The 14,634-nt window shown below is 42.9% G+C and overlaps 1 protein-coding gene across 1 annotated transcript in view; it reads right to left on the bottom strand.

Moving 5' to 3' along the window:
• Window positions 1-14,634, bottom strand: part of LOC144221784 (serotransferrin-like) — a 60,017-nt gene that overhangs the window by 34,501 nt on the left and 10,882 nt on the right. The window contains 7 exon segments of the mRNA XM_077752311.1: window positions 1,525-1,714; window positions 2,915-3,099; window positions 6,290-6,354; window positions 7,509-7,653; window positions 9,991-10,149; window positions 12,068-12,106; window positions 12,956-13,046. Of these exon segments, the coding sequence (XP_077608437.1) occupies window positions 1,525-1,714; window positions 2,915-3,099; window positions 6,290-6,354; window positions 7,509-7,653; window positions 9,991-10,149; window positions 12,068-12,106; window positions 12,956-13,046 (874 nt within the window).

Below are 14,634 nucleotides of genomic sequence, written 5' to 3'. Positions count from 1 at the left end.
AGAGGTAGGACAGTCAAAATCTATTTATATTTATTTTCTGTTGGGTGAATGAACAGTTAAGCCTGATACAAAACAGAAGGAACAGTTAAGCCTGATTCTCTCAGACTCACTAGGGGTCTATGGGTGGACTAGGCCATTCTCCCAGTGGCCGTCTCCAGTTGCCTGCCCAAGTGTCTTTCCTGGGCAATACTGTGCACTAAGGTCCTTTGTCTTTCTGGGCAACACTGTGCACTAAGGATGGTAACATGGTTTTCCTGCCTTGTATCATCCCCACCTGTGTCTTATAGGCAGGGTTCCCACACCTAAATCCATGTAGCTGGAAGGAGCCTGGTGGGACTCCTCTCTGACCTCTTTAGTCAGGTGAGGAACCTAGAACATGCCAGTTTCCAAGCTAGGGGCTGGTGAAGGAGCAGAGAATAGCAAACCCAGACTTTCTCCCCTTATGGAAGATATAGGTTAGGTAAATGTAACCTGGGTGCTCACAACAGTGGCTGTGGGTAAGCACGGTCCTTACGTTGGAACTATAGGAGCCTGGCACAGTATCCCCAGGGCTATGAATCAGTATTTTAAGGACCATGGCTCACTTGTATGCACACAGGAGTTAGAGAATAACCTCCCTCCATCCATATGTTATTCTCCCACATCTTCCAAATGACTTCAAGGGATTCAGTGATGTCCAGCATAGTTATAGTGCAAAGGTGTGTTTTATTGTGATTTTAAGTCTTAGAAAACTGGTGTTCTCAATGAGCAGTAGGTATAGCAACTTTATGGCTATAAAACTTGTCATTGTTCAAGTTCTCAAAAGCAGTGCTGTGTAAGGGAATTTTCTGTGATGATGGAAATGTTCTGTTTGCTCACTCTCTGGAGCTACATGTAGCTACTGAACGCTTGAATTGGGCTGGTATAGCTGAGGAACTAAATTTTTAATTTTGTTTAATTTTAATTGATCTAAATTTTTAAATTTTGTTTAATTTTAATTAAATTTAAATAGCCATAGATATTTAGAGGCTACTATGTTGAACAGTGCAGCTCTATATAAAAAGGAGTTTAGTAGGGGTGCCTGAGTGGCTCAGTCAGTTAAGCATTCCACTCTTGATTTTGGCTCAGGTCATGATCTCACAGTCGTGAGATTGAGCCCTATGTCGGGCTCAACATGTGGATCTTGCTTGGGATTCTCTCTCTCAAAATCAATAAATAAACAATTTTTAAAAATTTTTAAAAAGGAGTTTACTGCAGAGAATGAGCATTGGGTACATACAACCTCTTCCTTTTCCTAGTAATACCATGGAATTCTTCATGTCTGGGCAGTTCATTGCCTTAGTGCCCTGAGCCTGTCTCCACCTTACCATCTGCCCCTACAGGAAGCGTTTCACATGTGCTGGGATTACGGTGTTCTCTCATCATCTCGTCTTGTCTATTGGACATCCCCAGAGGGCCACAGCCCACTCTTGCTTTTCTACTCACCACCTAGAACCCCACCCGTGTTTGCTTGGCAGCTTCCCCCTTTCTGTTCCTCCTACTCACTTGAGGTGGAGCATTGTCTCAGGTTAGCAACAGCCGTGACATACTCTCTTCCTAAGTAAGATTCATATGTTGTGCCTTCTGGAAGTTTGGCCAAACATGTTGTGTCGTCCTTGAATAGAAGGTCCTTGGTGTCTGAGTGGAACATACAGAACTTGCTCGAGCAGTCGTTTCCAGTTTTTCCAAACAAATTCTGTCAGATGGAGGGAAAATGCATGAGGGCGTGTGGCAGGGAGCAGCTGAGAAGGCAAGGATCAGGCTGAGGGGAATGAAAGCTGGCAACCAGCCCTGGGGAAGAAAGGGAAGCTGCAGAGGATACCTCAGGATGTTTCCATATCCCTCGCTTGGCATCCACCCATTTTGGCCCTACTTTCATGCTTTCATGAGGCCCCAATGTCTTCTGTAGGGTCCATCCTAGTCTCACCTCCTCTGGGAAGTCCCTCCCACCCACCTAGTCACTCCTGACTTCCCTGATCTCTCTTCCCCACTTCATTGACTGTGGCCTCGGGGTCTGCTTCCAGGAACTGAGAGGACAGAAACATGTTCTTTCCAAGCTCTACTATCAAAGAAGATGTTAAATGTGAGCACAACAAGCGGTGGTACAGATAATTGTTAAATTTCATGTTTGACTGCATCTTTGATCCTGTCTTGGGCAAGAGCCTTAACTCTAGGTCTTGTAGGATTATAAGTGAAATGATAATTACAAAAAGTTTAACATTCCATCTAGCACCTAAGTAATGTTCATTAAATGCTATTATTATCATCTACCTTAAGAGGACTCATGAAAATATGCTATCTTCATTTTGTTTTTTAAAGAAAACTAATGGCAGGCAGGAAGCTGTTGTTGAGGAGAAAGAGGAGCTGTTGTTTGTGGGTAGAGGATTCTCAGGATTAGAATACTCAGGCAGCCTCTCCCCACCCCACAACAAGGCTGGCCATGGGCTGCTTGTTCTCCCCCGAGGACAAGATCCCTGAGGATGGAGGTCCTGTGTTTTTCTGGCTGTTGAAATGGTTCTCAGTCTCTCTAAACAAGAGAAATACAGTCCACGTTTCATGACATATCAAGCAGGGCTGGGACATAGGATTACTCTCCTTCATTTTGAAAAAGGATAGAAGTAGAGAAAATGAGAGTACCACAGAGCAGGGTCAAGGGTGAGCAAGAAAGTAGATGCATGGACCCAAGAACCAGTGGATCACATGGGAACTAATCTCTAGTGACCTGGAGATACAAGCAGACCTGGGCCTGGGAGATCCCGTTCCACAATCGACAGCCTCCCAATTCTAGTTTCCAGAAAAAGAATGCTGGAGTGGCGGCTGTGCTTAGCACTGAACTCCCCCAAATAATCCACACACACCCAGGAAGAAAGAATGGGAGGTCCTGGCTTGTCCATACCTGCTGCTCAATTAACGTCTTGCTAACACAATCTGCCATATCTTTCCGTGAGACCACAGCATGGTTCGGGCCTCGGGCTAGGAAGCAGTTGTCATGGTCTTTCACCTCCTTCCTCGTGCCATCAGGACACAGCAGCTTAAAATCACCCATCTTCAGATTCTTAGCCCAATCTTCATTGTTTTTTCCTGGGGACAGAGAAGGTGGGTCAGCCACAGCTGATAGCTTTGGTCAGGCACCCTCACTGAGGGGACATAACCAACCCACTGGCATGTGAAGGACCTGACCTTGAGCCATTGGCCAGCAGAAGTGCACACACTAGGGTCACAGTGGTGTGGAGAGGAAGAGACACTCACATGTATATAGGTCCAATTCAACAGATTCAACACTCAACTAAGAATTCCTAACGACTACCCCTTCCAACCTGCACCACCCAACTAGGAGAAAGCGAAATATATTCTGTGGATGATGTTCAGAGACATCTTTAATTCTAGTAAATTCCAAAACATCTGGACTTCTTGCTTTAGCACAGGAAGAAGGTGACCCTCTGTGCAATGCAATCTGACATCGACAAACAAAAGAACTTCCCCAGGGGCCATTTTGCAAGCTGGACCAGTGTTCTAAATCTGACATGCTCATACTGGTTCTACATGAAATGTGCACATGCTTCTCTGCATACAGGTCCATATCCTGTTCTCAGCTCCATCGTTGTTTCTGTATTCTCCCTGAAAAAAGAAAATCTCACCCATTTTCAAGGTTTCCACTCCTTCCTCCTGAGGCAATTCTCAAATATATTTTCCTAGTTTTTACTTCTCATCTAAAAGGCAATCTTTTTCTTAATTTAATTTTCCTTTAATTTTATTTAATTGAACAACTGATGCATGAATTAGCTATCATTAAGCTGTACATTATTTATATGTAAAGAAAAAATACCTCTTTTCCCACTCTCCCTAAATATAGACTTACAGTTTTAATAGAAAACTCCAAATTGCTTGCATCTCTCTCATGAGTAACTGTACACATCTTTGCTCACCTTCTAACATTTATTTATCCTGCCCTTTCTTACCAGTCCCTTCAACTCAGCTCCCTCCAAATTAAACCCACCATCATTCTCTCCAAACCAATTCTGTTCTACTTCATAATTTAAGTATTTATTCAATACTATGTTGTCTGCCCTCTGTAAGACAGTCTTATTAGAGGGGGAAATAGCACACATACCAAAAGCAACAATTCCAGATGCAGATAATAACATTTTCTTTTTTACTTTTTTTAAATATTAAAATTTTTTTTTAACGTTTATATATTTTTGAGACAGAGAGCAAGAGCAGGGGAGGGGCAGAGAGAGAGAGACACAGAATCTGAAGCAGGCTCCAGGCTCTGAGCTGGCAGCACAGAGCCTGATGCGGTCCTAAACTCACGGACCACATGGTCATGACCTGAGCCGAATTTGGAGGCTTAACCGACTGAGCCGCCCAGGCACCCCTAACATTTTCTGTTTCTATTTCTAAACGCTATGTGAGCGGAGAAGCAGCTTGGTGAGATCATATTCATTAGGGAGAGCTGGCTGGAGGAGGCACAGTTTTACATGTGTAACCTGTGTTACACACAGACCGGGAGACTACGCTAGGCCCAATGTCAGGGCAGATGATAAAGCCCTCAAAAGGAATAGAGGCTGAAAGAGGAGTGGATTTTGAGAGAAATGGGAGGAGTTTGGACTCCTAGAGGTTAAGGTTGCAGTGCCAGTGAACTTTGTATATAAAAGTGACCACATGGCAAATAGAGACTCCAGGGTGTCATTTAGAAGGGAGGTTAGGCCTCTGCTCTACATTCTCCTCAGCGGGTAAGGCTTTTGGAGTCATCACAGGGTGCGGAGGTGAGACCTAGAGAGAGAAACCCTACTCAGAAGAGTACCAAAGGAAAAAAAATTAAAAAAAACAAGGAGTGGCAAAGAACCAATCTTGGGGTAATACTCGAGACATAGGAAAAAGGGCAGCCTTTAAAGGAAAAAGCAAAAGTAATAGGAGAAAAGAAAGAAAAATTAGCCAACACAATAGTCCTTCAAGTAAGTACTTAGCAACTTCTGTTGTGCCACTTATCATAGTGTTGGGGTATAAAAGAAGGGAAAAAAGAGCGAAAAGAGTTTCTGTAGCAACGGTGTATTACAGAATGAGATGAACCCAATAAAACTAGTCATATGGATAGAAAATTCTGTTGTGGGATGGGGTTATGCCACTGGGAAGGATTCTCAGAGGAGCTGGTGCTAAGCTAGTTCATTCTAGATGAGTTGCTGGGATGATCTGGGGTTTGGTGAAAGGACATGAGAAAGGAAGCGAGGTAATACCTACCTGGACTGTAGCAGGTTAGTGACAGACAGGGGCAGGTGGAGTGCTCTTTCTTACTAACTTTTAAAAAACATTTTTGCTAGGTTTTTTTAATGTTACAGCATCTAGTATCCACCCATTAGTTTTAGTTCCCATTGATGATTCTTGCTTGAAACAATTATTACTGTATTGTTTGCCAAATGATAGTGTTTTTAACTTTATAATTGCAGTATTCCTCCATTTGTTCTTGTTCTACGATAAGGAAGATCTTTCCCTTCATCCTCATTTGCTTAAACAGGATATTACTATCCTGTATTCCCATTTTATTCAACAAGTCATTATCTTAATACCATTATTATTTCTTCTAGTGCTCAAAATGTCCCAGATTTGGCCAGTGGGGGGGATCCTTAAAAATGGCTCCTGTATATTTTGATATATCCCAAAATCTTCAGCATGATGTTCCAGGCTCACCTTATATCTCTCCTGTCCCAGCCCTAGAATCAGCTATTTTTCCAAGGGCCCCTGGCTCTTTCTATTGGAGAATGGTTCTAGAAGCCAAGATCTTGGTGTTCATCCCCACTGGTGTACTATTGTCTCTAGGTTTTTTTCAGTGGACCTAGCATATATTTGGAATATATATATTAGACCCAGAAATATAGGAAATAGTTTAAAAAGGACCTTTTGGGGATAATTCATGCTGTGAACATGATGAATATTAAATGCATGTTAATATCAATTTCCTGATCTTGGTAATTATAATGTATATATGTAAGAAAATGTCCTCATTCCTACGAAGTGTGCACTGAAGTATTTAGGGGAAAGGCAATGCCTGCACCCATGGGAGGGTTCCTGGGAGAGAAATCAGGGCCTCTAGAAGAACCTCATGGTCTGTACCATTCTGCCTACCCAGGTGAACACTTCTCTCTTCACTGAAAAAATAGGCCGAGGATCAGAGCTCTGGAGCCTTACAGAGTACATACACTTCCACAAAGGCATCCTGACCATAAGTGAACCCAGCAACCCCAATTTGTGGGAACAGAGGAGCACACAAACATACCGTCAGTGTTCTCTATGACAGTCTGGTCTTTCACAAAGGCCACGTCTCCCTTCTCAACCAGACACCTGCAGAGAGTCAGAGAGAGAGAGAGAGAGAGAGAGAGAGAGAAAAGAGAAGGTCAGAGAGACACATCTGTCATTCAGGAGGGCCACTTTATAGATCCAGGGCTAGCCATCTGATACCAGCAATTGTGACTCCCATTCTATCACTAATATTACATATTACTAATATAAGTAATAAAGAAAAGAAAACAAAACCTCCAATTAGCTTTGTGGTTATACAGTCTCATTTCCATACACTGAATGCTAAGTTCTGGCATAGTTTCTCCAATAGAGCTACAGCATTTCCCTGGAGATATTTGAGGGACAGTGTCCCAATACAGTGACTTCTTACTCACACTCTACTTTGTAAAAACTGGGAATCTGTGGACTGTGAATTGTATTTGCACTAACTCACAAGGTGGCTCTAACCGGAAAATTAGGATACCCTTTCTTTTCTACTTCACTACTGAGAAGTTCAGTTAGAATACCACCATTATTGTGCAGTTGATGGACTCATGAACTACTAACACAAGACCGAATTAGAAAAGACAGTTAAAAAGCAATAAGGTCATAAGGTGCACAGACATCTTTATATAAATAACAAATGCAGTTGGGAATGTAGGAATCATGTAAGTTACTTTTGTATATTTCCAGGTGAGTATGCCCTTAGGTTCCCCAGAGGTGGGCGCCTGGAAAAGCATGAGCCAGACTCCTGACTCCTGTATTCAACCTTGGCAGGGTTTCCTCACCTTCGCAGTAATGACATTTTGAGCCATACCATTCTTTCTTGTAGGATGCTGTCCTATGTGTGTAATATGTTTAGCAGCCTCTACCAATTAGAGCCAGTAGCACCCTCCCCCCCCAGTCCCATTTGATCATCAAAAACATCTCCAGACACTGCCAAATTTCCTCTGAGGGGACCCCCCGTCCCCCCCCATCGAGATCTCCTAATCTGCACAGTACTGTCAGTCTTGCTATGACAGACAGTTCTGGAGATCATGTCCTTGGGTGCTTGGATGCTCCTTCACACAGGGTTCAAATGTAGTTGCTAAATGTGGCACCCTAATACACGCAAGACTAACAGGCCAGGAACATAACAATCTCACTTGAGTTCCTCAAAAGCAATCTTGCCAGGGCTGGGTTTATCATTATATTTGTGTCAGGATTAAAAGACTCACCTGAAAGCCCCCGTGTAACCATAGTATCTCTCATGGCTATTGGGAAGACACTCCTTTCCTGGCATAGTTGCCGAGCCAACACACAGAGCACAGAGACTGGAATTTCGCATAGATCCAGGAGCACAGCTCTGATTGAAAATTTTATCTGTGTGGAAAGACAAGAGGAAGTCAGCTCTTCCTGAACCAATGAGTAGCCTTCATCTAACACATAACAGGTGTGTATGGCCCAGGATAAGTGGAACATAATCATTCTGTGACCCCACGCCACCAAGTCAGGATCTGCCAGGCTCCAGGCTTTAAAAGAAAACTTAATTGACGCTGGGAATAGAAGTCAGTAGAGCATTACAAGTCAGGTGGAGAGGATTCCACGGGCTCCCTGATAGTGTCATCATTTATCTAAAGAGAGAAGAGAAGGAAATGACATGAAAATTGACATAAAAGGGGATAAAACTGACATAAAAAGGTTTTACTCCCTGAGCTTGTGCCACCTGTTTTCAAGATTTTCCTTCCATTGCTACTTTTTAAAAGAGACTTTAATAGAATTTAGAACTCCAAACTCAATTAAGATGGGGGTTGCTTATTCACAGCTCAGCTGCTCTCTGATGGCTGTGAAACTTCCAGGAAACTCAGGAGAGCAGAGGTAGTGCCCTTGCTGGTGGGGAGCCAGAGCTTCCTGGGTATCATCGAAGCCACACTTTGCTTCCTCTCAAATTGCTGTCAGAGAACACCCCAGCGCAGAAATGTAGTCTAATCTCCCAGTCCTCACACACAGGACTTGTCTGGTTCATAACTGTCTTTAGAGGCCTTTCCTTTTAAAGCAGTTACACATATCTGGACGTGGCAAGGAGGAAGTACTCAGGAAGTTGATGCAAATAACCATTAGAAAATAATTTGTCTATGGTTAACTTACATATACATATTCCAGCGGCAGAACTAAACCCCTACCTGAAGATACTTAGTGGACACAGAGAGTAAACTGATATTCACCCCTTTGAAAGAGCCTGAGAGCTGGCAGTGAAACTGCCAAGACCATAAAGAGATTCAAAGATCCCACACACTCACATTACCTAGAAATCCCAGTGGCAGGGATTGTACTGTCCACCCAACAGCCATTTCCCCTTATTCCTTAGTCACAAAGATCTAGTTCGTTTTTTTTTTCTCCATTATTTTTTATTGGGAGATAGTTGGGAGATGGTTTACATATTAGTTTCAGGTGTTCAACATGATTTGCTGTAGCAATATATTGCAAAATGATCCCCACGATAAGTCTAGTTAACATCCATCACCATGTATTGTCACAAAATTTTTTTTCATGTGATAGAATTTTAAGATCTGCTTTCTTAGCAACTTTGAAAAATGCAGCAGTTTTATTAACTATAGTCCCCACGCTGTACATTACATTCCCAGGACTTATTTAGATTATACCTAGAAGCTTGTATCTTTCACCGCCTCACCCATTTTCCCCATTGCCCCACCCCCCACCTTTAGCAACTGTCAATCTGTTCTCCATATCTATGAGCTTGGGATTTTTTAGATTCCACATATAAGCGAGATTATGCAGTATTTGTCTTTCTCTACCTAAATTCCTTCACTTAAGTATAATAACTTCAGGGTCCATCCATGTTATTGCAAATGGCAGTATTTCTTCCTTTTTCATGGCTGAATAAAAGTGTTTTGTGTGTGTGTGTATATATATCTTAAACTTTCTTTATCCATTTGTTCTTCAGTGGACACTTAGGCTGTTTCCATGTCTTGGTTATTGTAAATACTGCTGCAATGAACTTGGAGATGAATATAATTTTTTGAATTAGTGCCTTCATTTCCTTTGGATAAATACCCAGAAGTGAAATTGCTAGATCATATGGTAGTTCTATTTTTAATTTTTGAACAAAGTTCTAGTTTTATTTGGGACAGAAACATGCCCAAATAAAAGATGACATTCTCAAACCTCTTTTACAGCTAAGTGTGACTGTGTGCCTGAGTTTTGAGCAATGAGAAGTTACTTTGAAGTAATTGATTTAGATTTCCTGGATAGCTCCTTTAATAAAGTGGTAGCAGGTGGCATTACACTTCAAGTGGCCTTTATTCCTTGCTCCTTGAGGCTGCCTGAATTGTGGATGTGATGGCTACCACGGTTGACCTTGCAGACAGAGGCCCCATGCTCAGAATGGTGGAGCAAAAAGAGAGAAGGAGCCTGGGCTTCTAGTGACCATAGCAGCCATGGACTGCTCACCTCTGGTTTTTTTATGAAAGAGAGAAGTAAACATATATTTACTTAAGCCTTTTGTGCAATTAAAAAGAACCAGTCTTATTTAGCTCCCCAGCCCTAGTGTCCCTTTTAGATATCTCCTTAAGGTTCATTTTAATCAAATTTTACTGTTTTAAAACCAGGGCCACAGCATTTTTGCACAAAACCACTCATTTCTAGAATACCTGTTTCCAACCTGGCCCTGATCACAGCACCCTCCCAAAATTCACTTACCAAATTCACAGCTGTTGATCCTGTTGTAGAGCAGGCCCATGGGGATGTTCCAGCCAGCAGTTCTGTCTACTGCAGTGTGGCAGGACTTCCTGCCTTGCAGATTGTTCCAGGTGAGGGAGGCATCTGCTGATGTTTTAACCACAGCCACAGCAAGATATCCTATAAGAAAGACACCAAAAAAGAAAGTATTAACACCTTTGGGCCTTCCAGAGTGTCTGTCTGCAATCGAAATCTGCCATTTCCCTATGGAAGCAAAATTATCCTGAATCATTCCTTCTGCCTTTGAAAGGGTCTTCCCAATAACTGACTGAGATGTAGCACCTGGCTGGCTCAGTCAGTAGAGCATGCAACTCTTGATCTCAGGGTTATGAATTCAAGCCCCACATTGGGCATGGAGCCTACTTACAAGAAACAAAACAAGGGGTGCCTGGGTGGCTCAGTTGTTTTTGTGTCTGACTCTTGATTTTGGCTCAGGTCATGATCTCAAGGTTCATGAATTTGAAGTCCATGTCAGGCTCTGTGTTCACAGTGCGGGCCCTGCTTGGGATTCTGTTTCTCCCTCTCTCTCTTTGCCTCCCCCCACTCATGATCTCTCTCTCTCTCTCTTGCGCTCTCTCGCTCTCTAGAAATAAATAAATTTTATAAAATTAAAAAGCAAGACTGAGATGAAGTACCAGTCATTCTGTCAGATGGAGATTATTCTGAACTTAAAAAACAAAATAGTAAGAAAACATCATCATCAGAGCAATGGTTGGTATATAAGTGGGTATAAATGCATAAAACTACTAAAGTTATAAGCCAGCAACTCACCATCCACTGTGGAATATCAGAGGAATGGATACTGAAGAACACATGTGACTCCAACATTTTATACAGTCACAATTAGGAAAGAGTAGTAAATGACCAGATAAACTGCAGGGAATATTCTGGCCATAAAGAGAATACAGGTTTGTACCAAAATAAGTATGTGAAGTAGAAAAATCAAGTCAACTGCCATCTGTAGCAGGAAATACATGCTACTCCTTAAACTGTGAATAGAGTATCAACTCCTGATTTCAACTTTCCAGTTTAATTAATTCAGTCAACTGTTAGCACCAGAAAACAGAGAAGCCTTATCTGTGGAGTAAGATTTTCAGCTAAAGAGTCTGGCTCCTTGAATAAGGTGGAGAGGCTGAAAGGTTATACCAAGGAAGTCGCAAGGACAGACTTGTGCACTAATGGCTGGAAAATGGCTGTAGAGGTCTGAGCACTGGAGCTCTGGGACCCAGTGATCACCTTGGCCAGAAATCCAGTCTTGTTCCTATCCCATTTTTCTTTTTTTTCTTTTTTAAAAATGTTTTTTTATTTATTTCTGAGAGAGAGAGAGACAGCTTGAGCAGGGGAGGGTCAGAGAGAGAGGGAGACAAAATCCTTAGACAGGCTCCAGGCTCTGAGCTAGCTGTCAGCACAGAGCCCGACGCGGGGCTCAAACCCACTAACAGTGAGATCATGATCTGAGCTGAAGTCAGACACTTAACCGACTAAGCCACTGGGGTGCCCCTCCATCCCATTTTTCTAGATCCGTCCCCACCAGAACATTAACTGAGAGCCAAACTGGCCTGAGTTCCTGGGCCCAGCCCTGGTTGGGAAGCTGGATAATTTCATGCTCCTTGACATCTGCCTGTGAGCCTCTCTGCCAGGCACATATAAGCAAGACTCCTGGTGCTAACTCTCATCTAAAACTGTCCAGGCCTCATGTAATACAAAGAGTTGGGAGTGGTGGGGAGGTGGGGACAGCATAAGTTTGCTTGCTGGATATAGAAGCCTAGACAACTTGTAACCTTTGTGAGCTATTGGTCCACTTATGGCATCCTTAAAGGATGATATCACCTACTTAATAGGATTAAAGGAGAAATCCAGCATGTAAGTCCTGGCAAGTGTAAAAGAGTAATTATCAATTATCATCCTTCAATGGTTCTTTTGCATTCTAAATATTGGTCTCTTCTATTGCCTTAAGTACTTTTGATTTGAATTTAAATATACCTTACCCTTTCCCAAAAGTAGTAAGAAACTCCTGAGGTTACCAGTCCCAACTCACCTTTCTCTGGTGTGCTGTTACACTGAGGGCCTTGAATTCCTGGAGGAAAAAATGAAGAAGTCATTAAACATTTATTCATTGAAAGTCAGCCATTTCTATGTGCAGCTCAGAATTTTTTTTTAAAAGCCAGGAAAGCAATCTACATATTACCAGGTTTCTAAACAGTCCAGGCTGTCTGGATAATTCAAGTTCACTTTCACTCACTGGCCTCTGCAAGTTAGCCAAAAATTGCCCATTTCAGGTTTCCTGCTCTGTTTCGACCTGTGGCCACAGTGGTCCTTGCCGGCTATGCTTAAATCCCTACACTGAGACAACAGAAGTGATTTGGGGAAGCAAGAAGACCTGCCAGGAATCCCAGCTGAGAATCCGAGCTGTCCTCTGCAGAGAGGTCACTTTTATTTATTTAATTTATTTATTTATTTTTTTTAATGTTTTATTTATTTCTAGGAGAGAGAGAGAGACAGCGTGAGCAGGGGAGGGTCAGAGAGAGAGGGAGTCACAGACTGAAACAGGCTCCAGGCTCTGAGCTGGTGGTCAGCACAGAGCCCGCCGCGGGGCTCGAACCCACGAACCGCGAGATCATGACCTAAGCAAAAGTCGGACGATTAACCGACTAAGCCACCCCGGCACCCCATGCAGAGAGGTCACTTTTAGTCAGAACTTCCCAGTTCCAAGCCTCCTATCCCCCTGATGGAAGGTATGATAGAAGATTCTGTCCTTTGAGATGACTGTGGGGATTAGAGATGAGCGGGGAGCCCAGAGCCAGGAAGTAGGAGGTGCTAAGTAAGAGGTTTATGGCCACTGTGGTGTGAATCAGGCTATGATTTTCTCATCTCTTCTCACTGGCCCAGAGGAAATAAAACATTCAGAGGCACCCCCTCCACTTACTGTAGTTCTCTGCCAGAACAGGCACTAGACCGCACTGGCCCGCTATGTAGATGAAGCCTCCATCTAAGCTCATGGCATCAGCTTCTCCTTTCTGCAAAGACACAGCACGTTACAGCAGGTGAAGACGCTGCCTCCTGTTCTACCTGTCCTTCCAGCTGCTTCCTTGAAGCAGCCTTCCCAGAACAGGCCATGAAGGCCCTAGGAGATCGCAGGTGCTCGTTCCAGACCCCCAAATGATCTATCAGTCAGGAACACCCAGCACAGAAAATAAAATGTACTCTCATTATCATCCAAACCATGATGAACTGATGATCAATTTGGGGTGCCTTGCTTAACTTCTTCAGTAGCACAGACCCACATTTAAGTGTCCCTGTCCTCTCATAAGGATACACTGTCCTACAGACATTTCTACAGCAACTTTCTGAAAACCGAAGTTCTTATTTGTTTTTTGTTTTAATGTTTATTCTTGAGAGACAGAGACAGAGCATGGATGGGGGAGGGGCAGAGAGAGAGGGAGGCACAAAGTAGGCTCTAGGCTCTGAGCTGTCAGCACAGAGCCCGATCCGGGGCTTTTTTGTTTTTTTTAATTTTTTTAAAATGTTTTATTTATTTCTAGGAGAGAGAGAGAGACAGCATGAGCAAGGGGAGGGTCAGAGAGAGAGGGAGTCACAGACTGAAACAGGCTCCAGGCTCTGAGCTGGCAGTCAGCACAGAGCCCAACGCGGGGCCCGACCACGAACCGCGAGATCATGACCTAAGTGAAAGTCGGACGCTTAACCGACTAAGCCACCCAGGCACCCCCCGATGTGGGGCTTGAACCTACAAGCTATGAGATCATGACCTGAGCCACAGTCGGACGCTTAACTGACTGAGCCACCCAGGTGCCCCCAAAGTTCTTATTTGTGATACAGATGAGTGGCATCAGGGACACAAGGCCATGTCTGCGGCATAGAGCACCTCCTGATAGGGCTCCAGCCATGAATCATGGCCATGTGGTTAAGTCCTGTTTCAGAGCTTATTGTAGACAAAGTGTTAATAAATGAGTAAAATATTCTTGAATGACCTAATTGTCAGGTTTATAAGCCCTGAATTATAGAGATGCTTAAATTCCACAAGATTGCCAACCTTTCCATTGGGCCTGGCAATATACTGTTTCAAAATATACCCTAAAGGAGTAATTAAATATATGGAAAACTCTCTCAGTAAAATGTACAATTCATAAAATGTAAAACATGCAAGTATAATCCATAACAGCGAAAGATAGAGACCAAATGATGTTATAGATAACATGGATAAATGGCTACATAAACTGCCTCATATCCACACTATGAAATAGATATCAACATTAAAAGATCATGTTTCCTAAAAAATGATTTGTGACATAGGAAAAGCTAACTAGAAATTAGGTGAAAAAGTATAGAAAATTGTGGATATGATATGATCCCATTTAACAGGATTTTCTGAGTAAGAAGATTACAAGTACTTCTCATTTTCTTTTTTATATCATTCAGGATTTTCAAAATTCCAAAAGCAAATGTAGAATGCTTTTGTGATCAGCAAAGCTAAACTTCTGCCCACTTGCACAGTCAGCACAGCCCTGTCACACTTGCCATGGCACACCAGGGGTCTCAGGCACACCCACACATGGTCCAGTCTCCCATAAGCCAACACAGCTCAGT

Source organism: Crocuta crocuta, unplaced genomic scaffold (genome assembly GCF_008692635.1).
Source record: "Crocuta crocuta isolate KB4526 unplaced genomic scaffold, BGI_CrCroc_1.0 scaffold580, whole genome shotgun sequence".
Lineage (NCBI taxonomy): Eukaryota > Metazoa > Chordata > Mammalia > Carnivora > Hyaenidae > Crocuta > Crocuta crocuta.
This window is presented reverse-complemented; position numbering and strand designations above follow the sequence as displayed.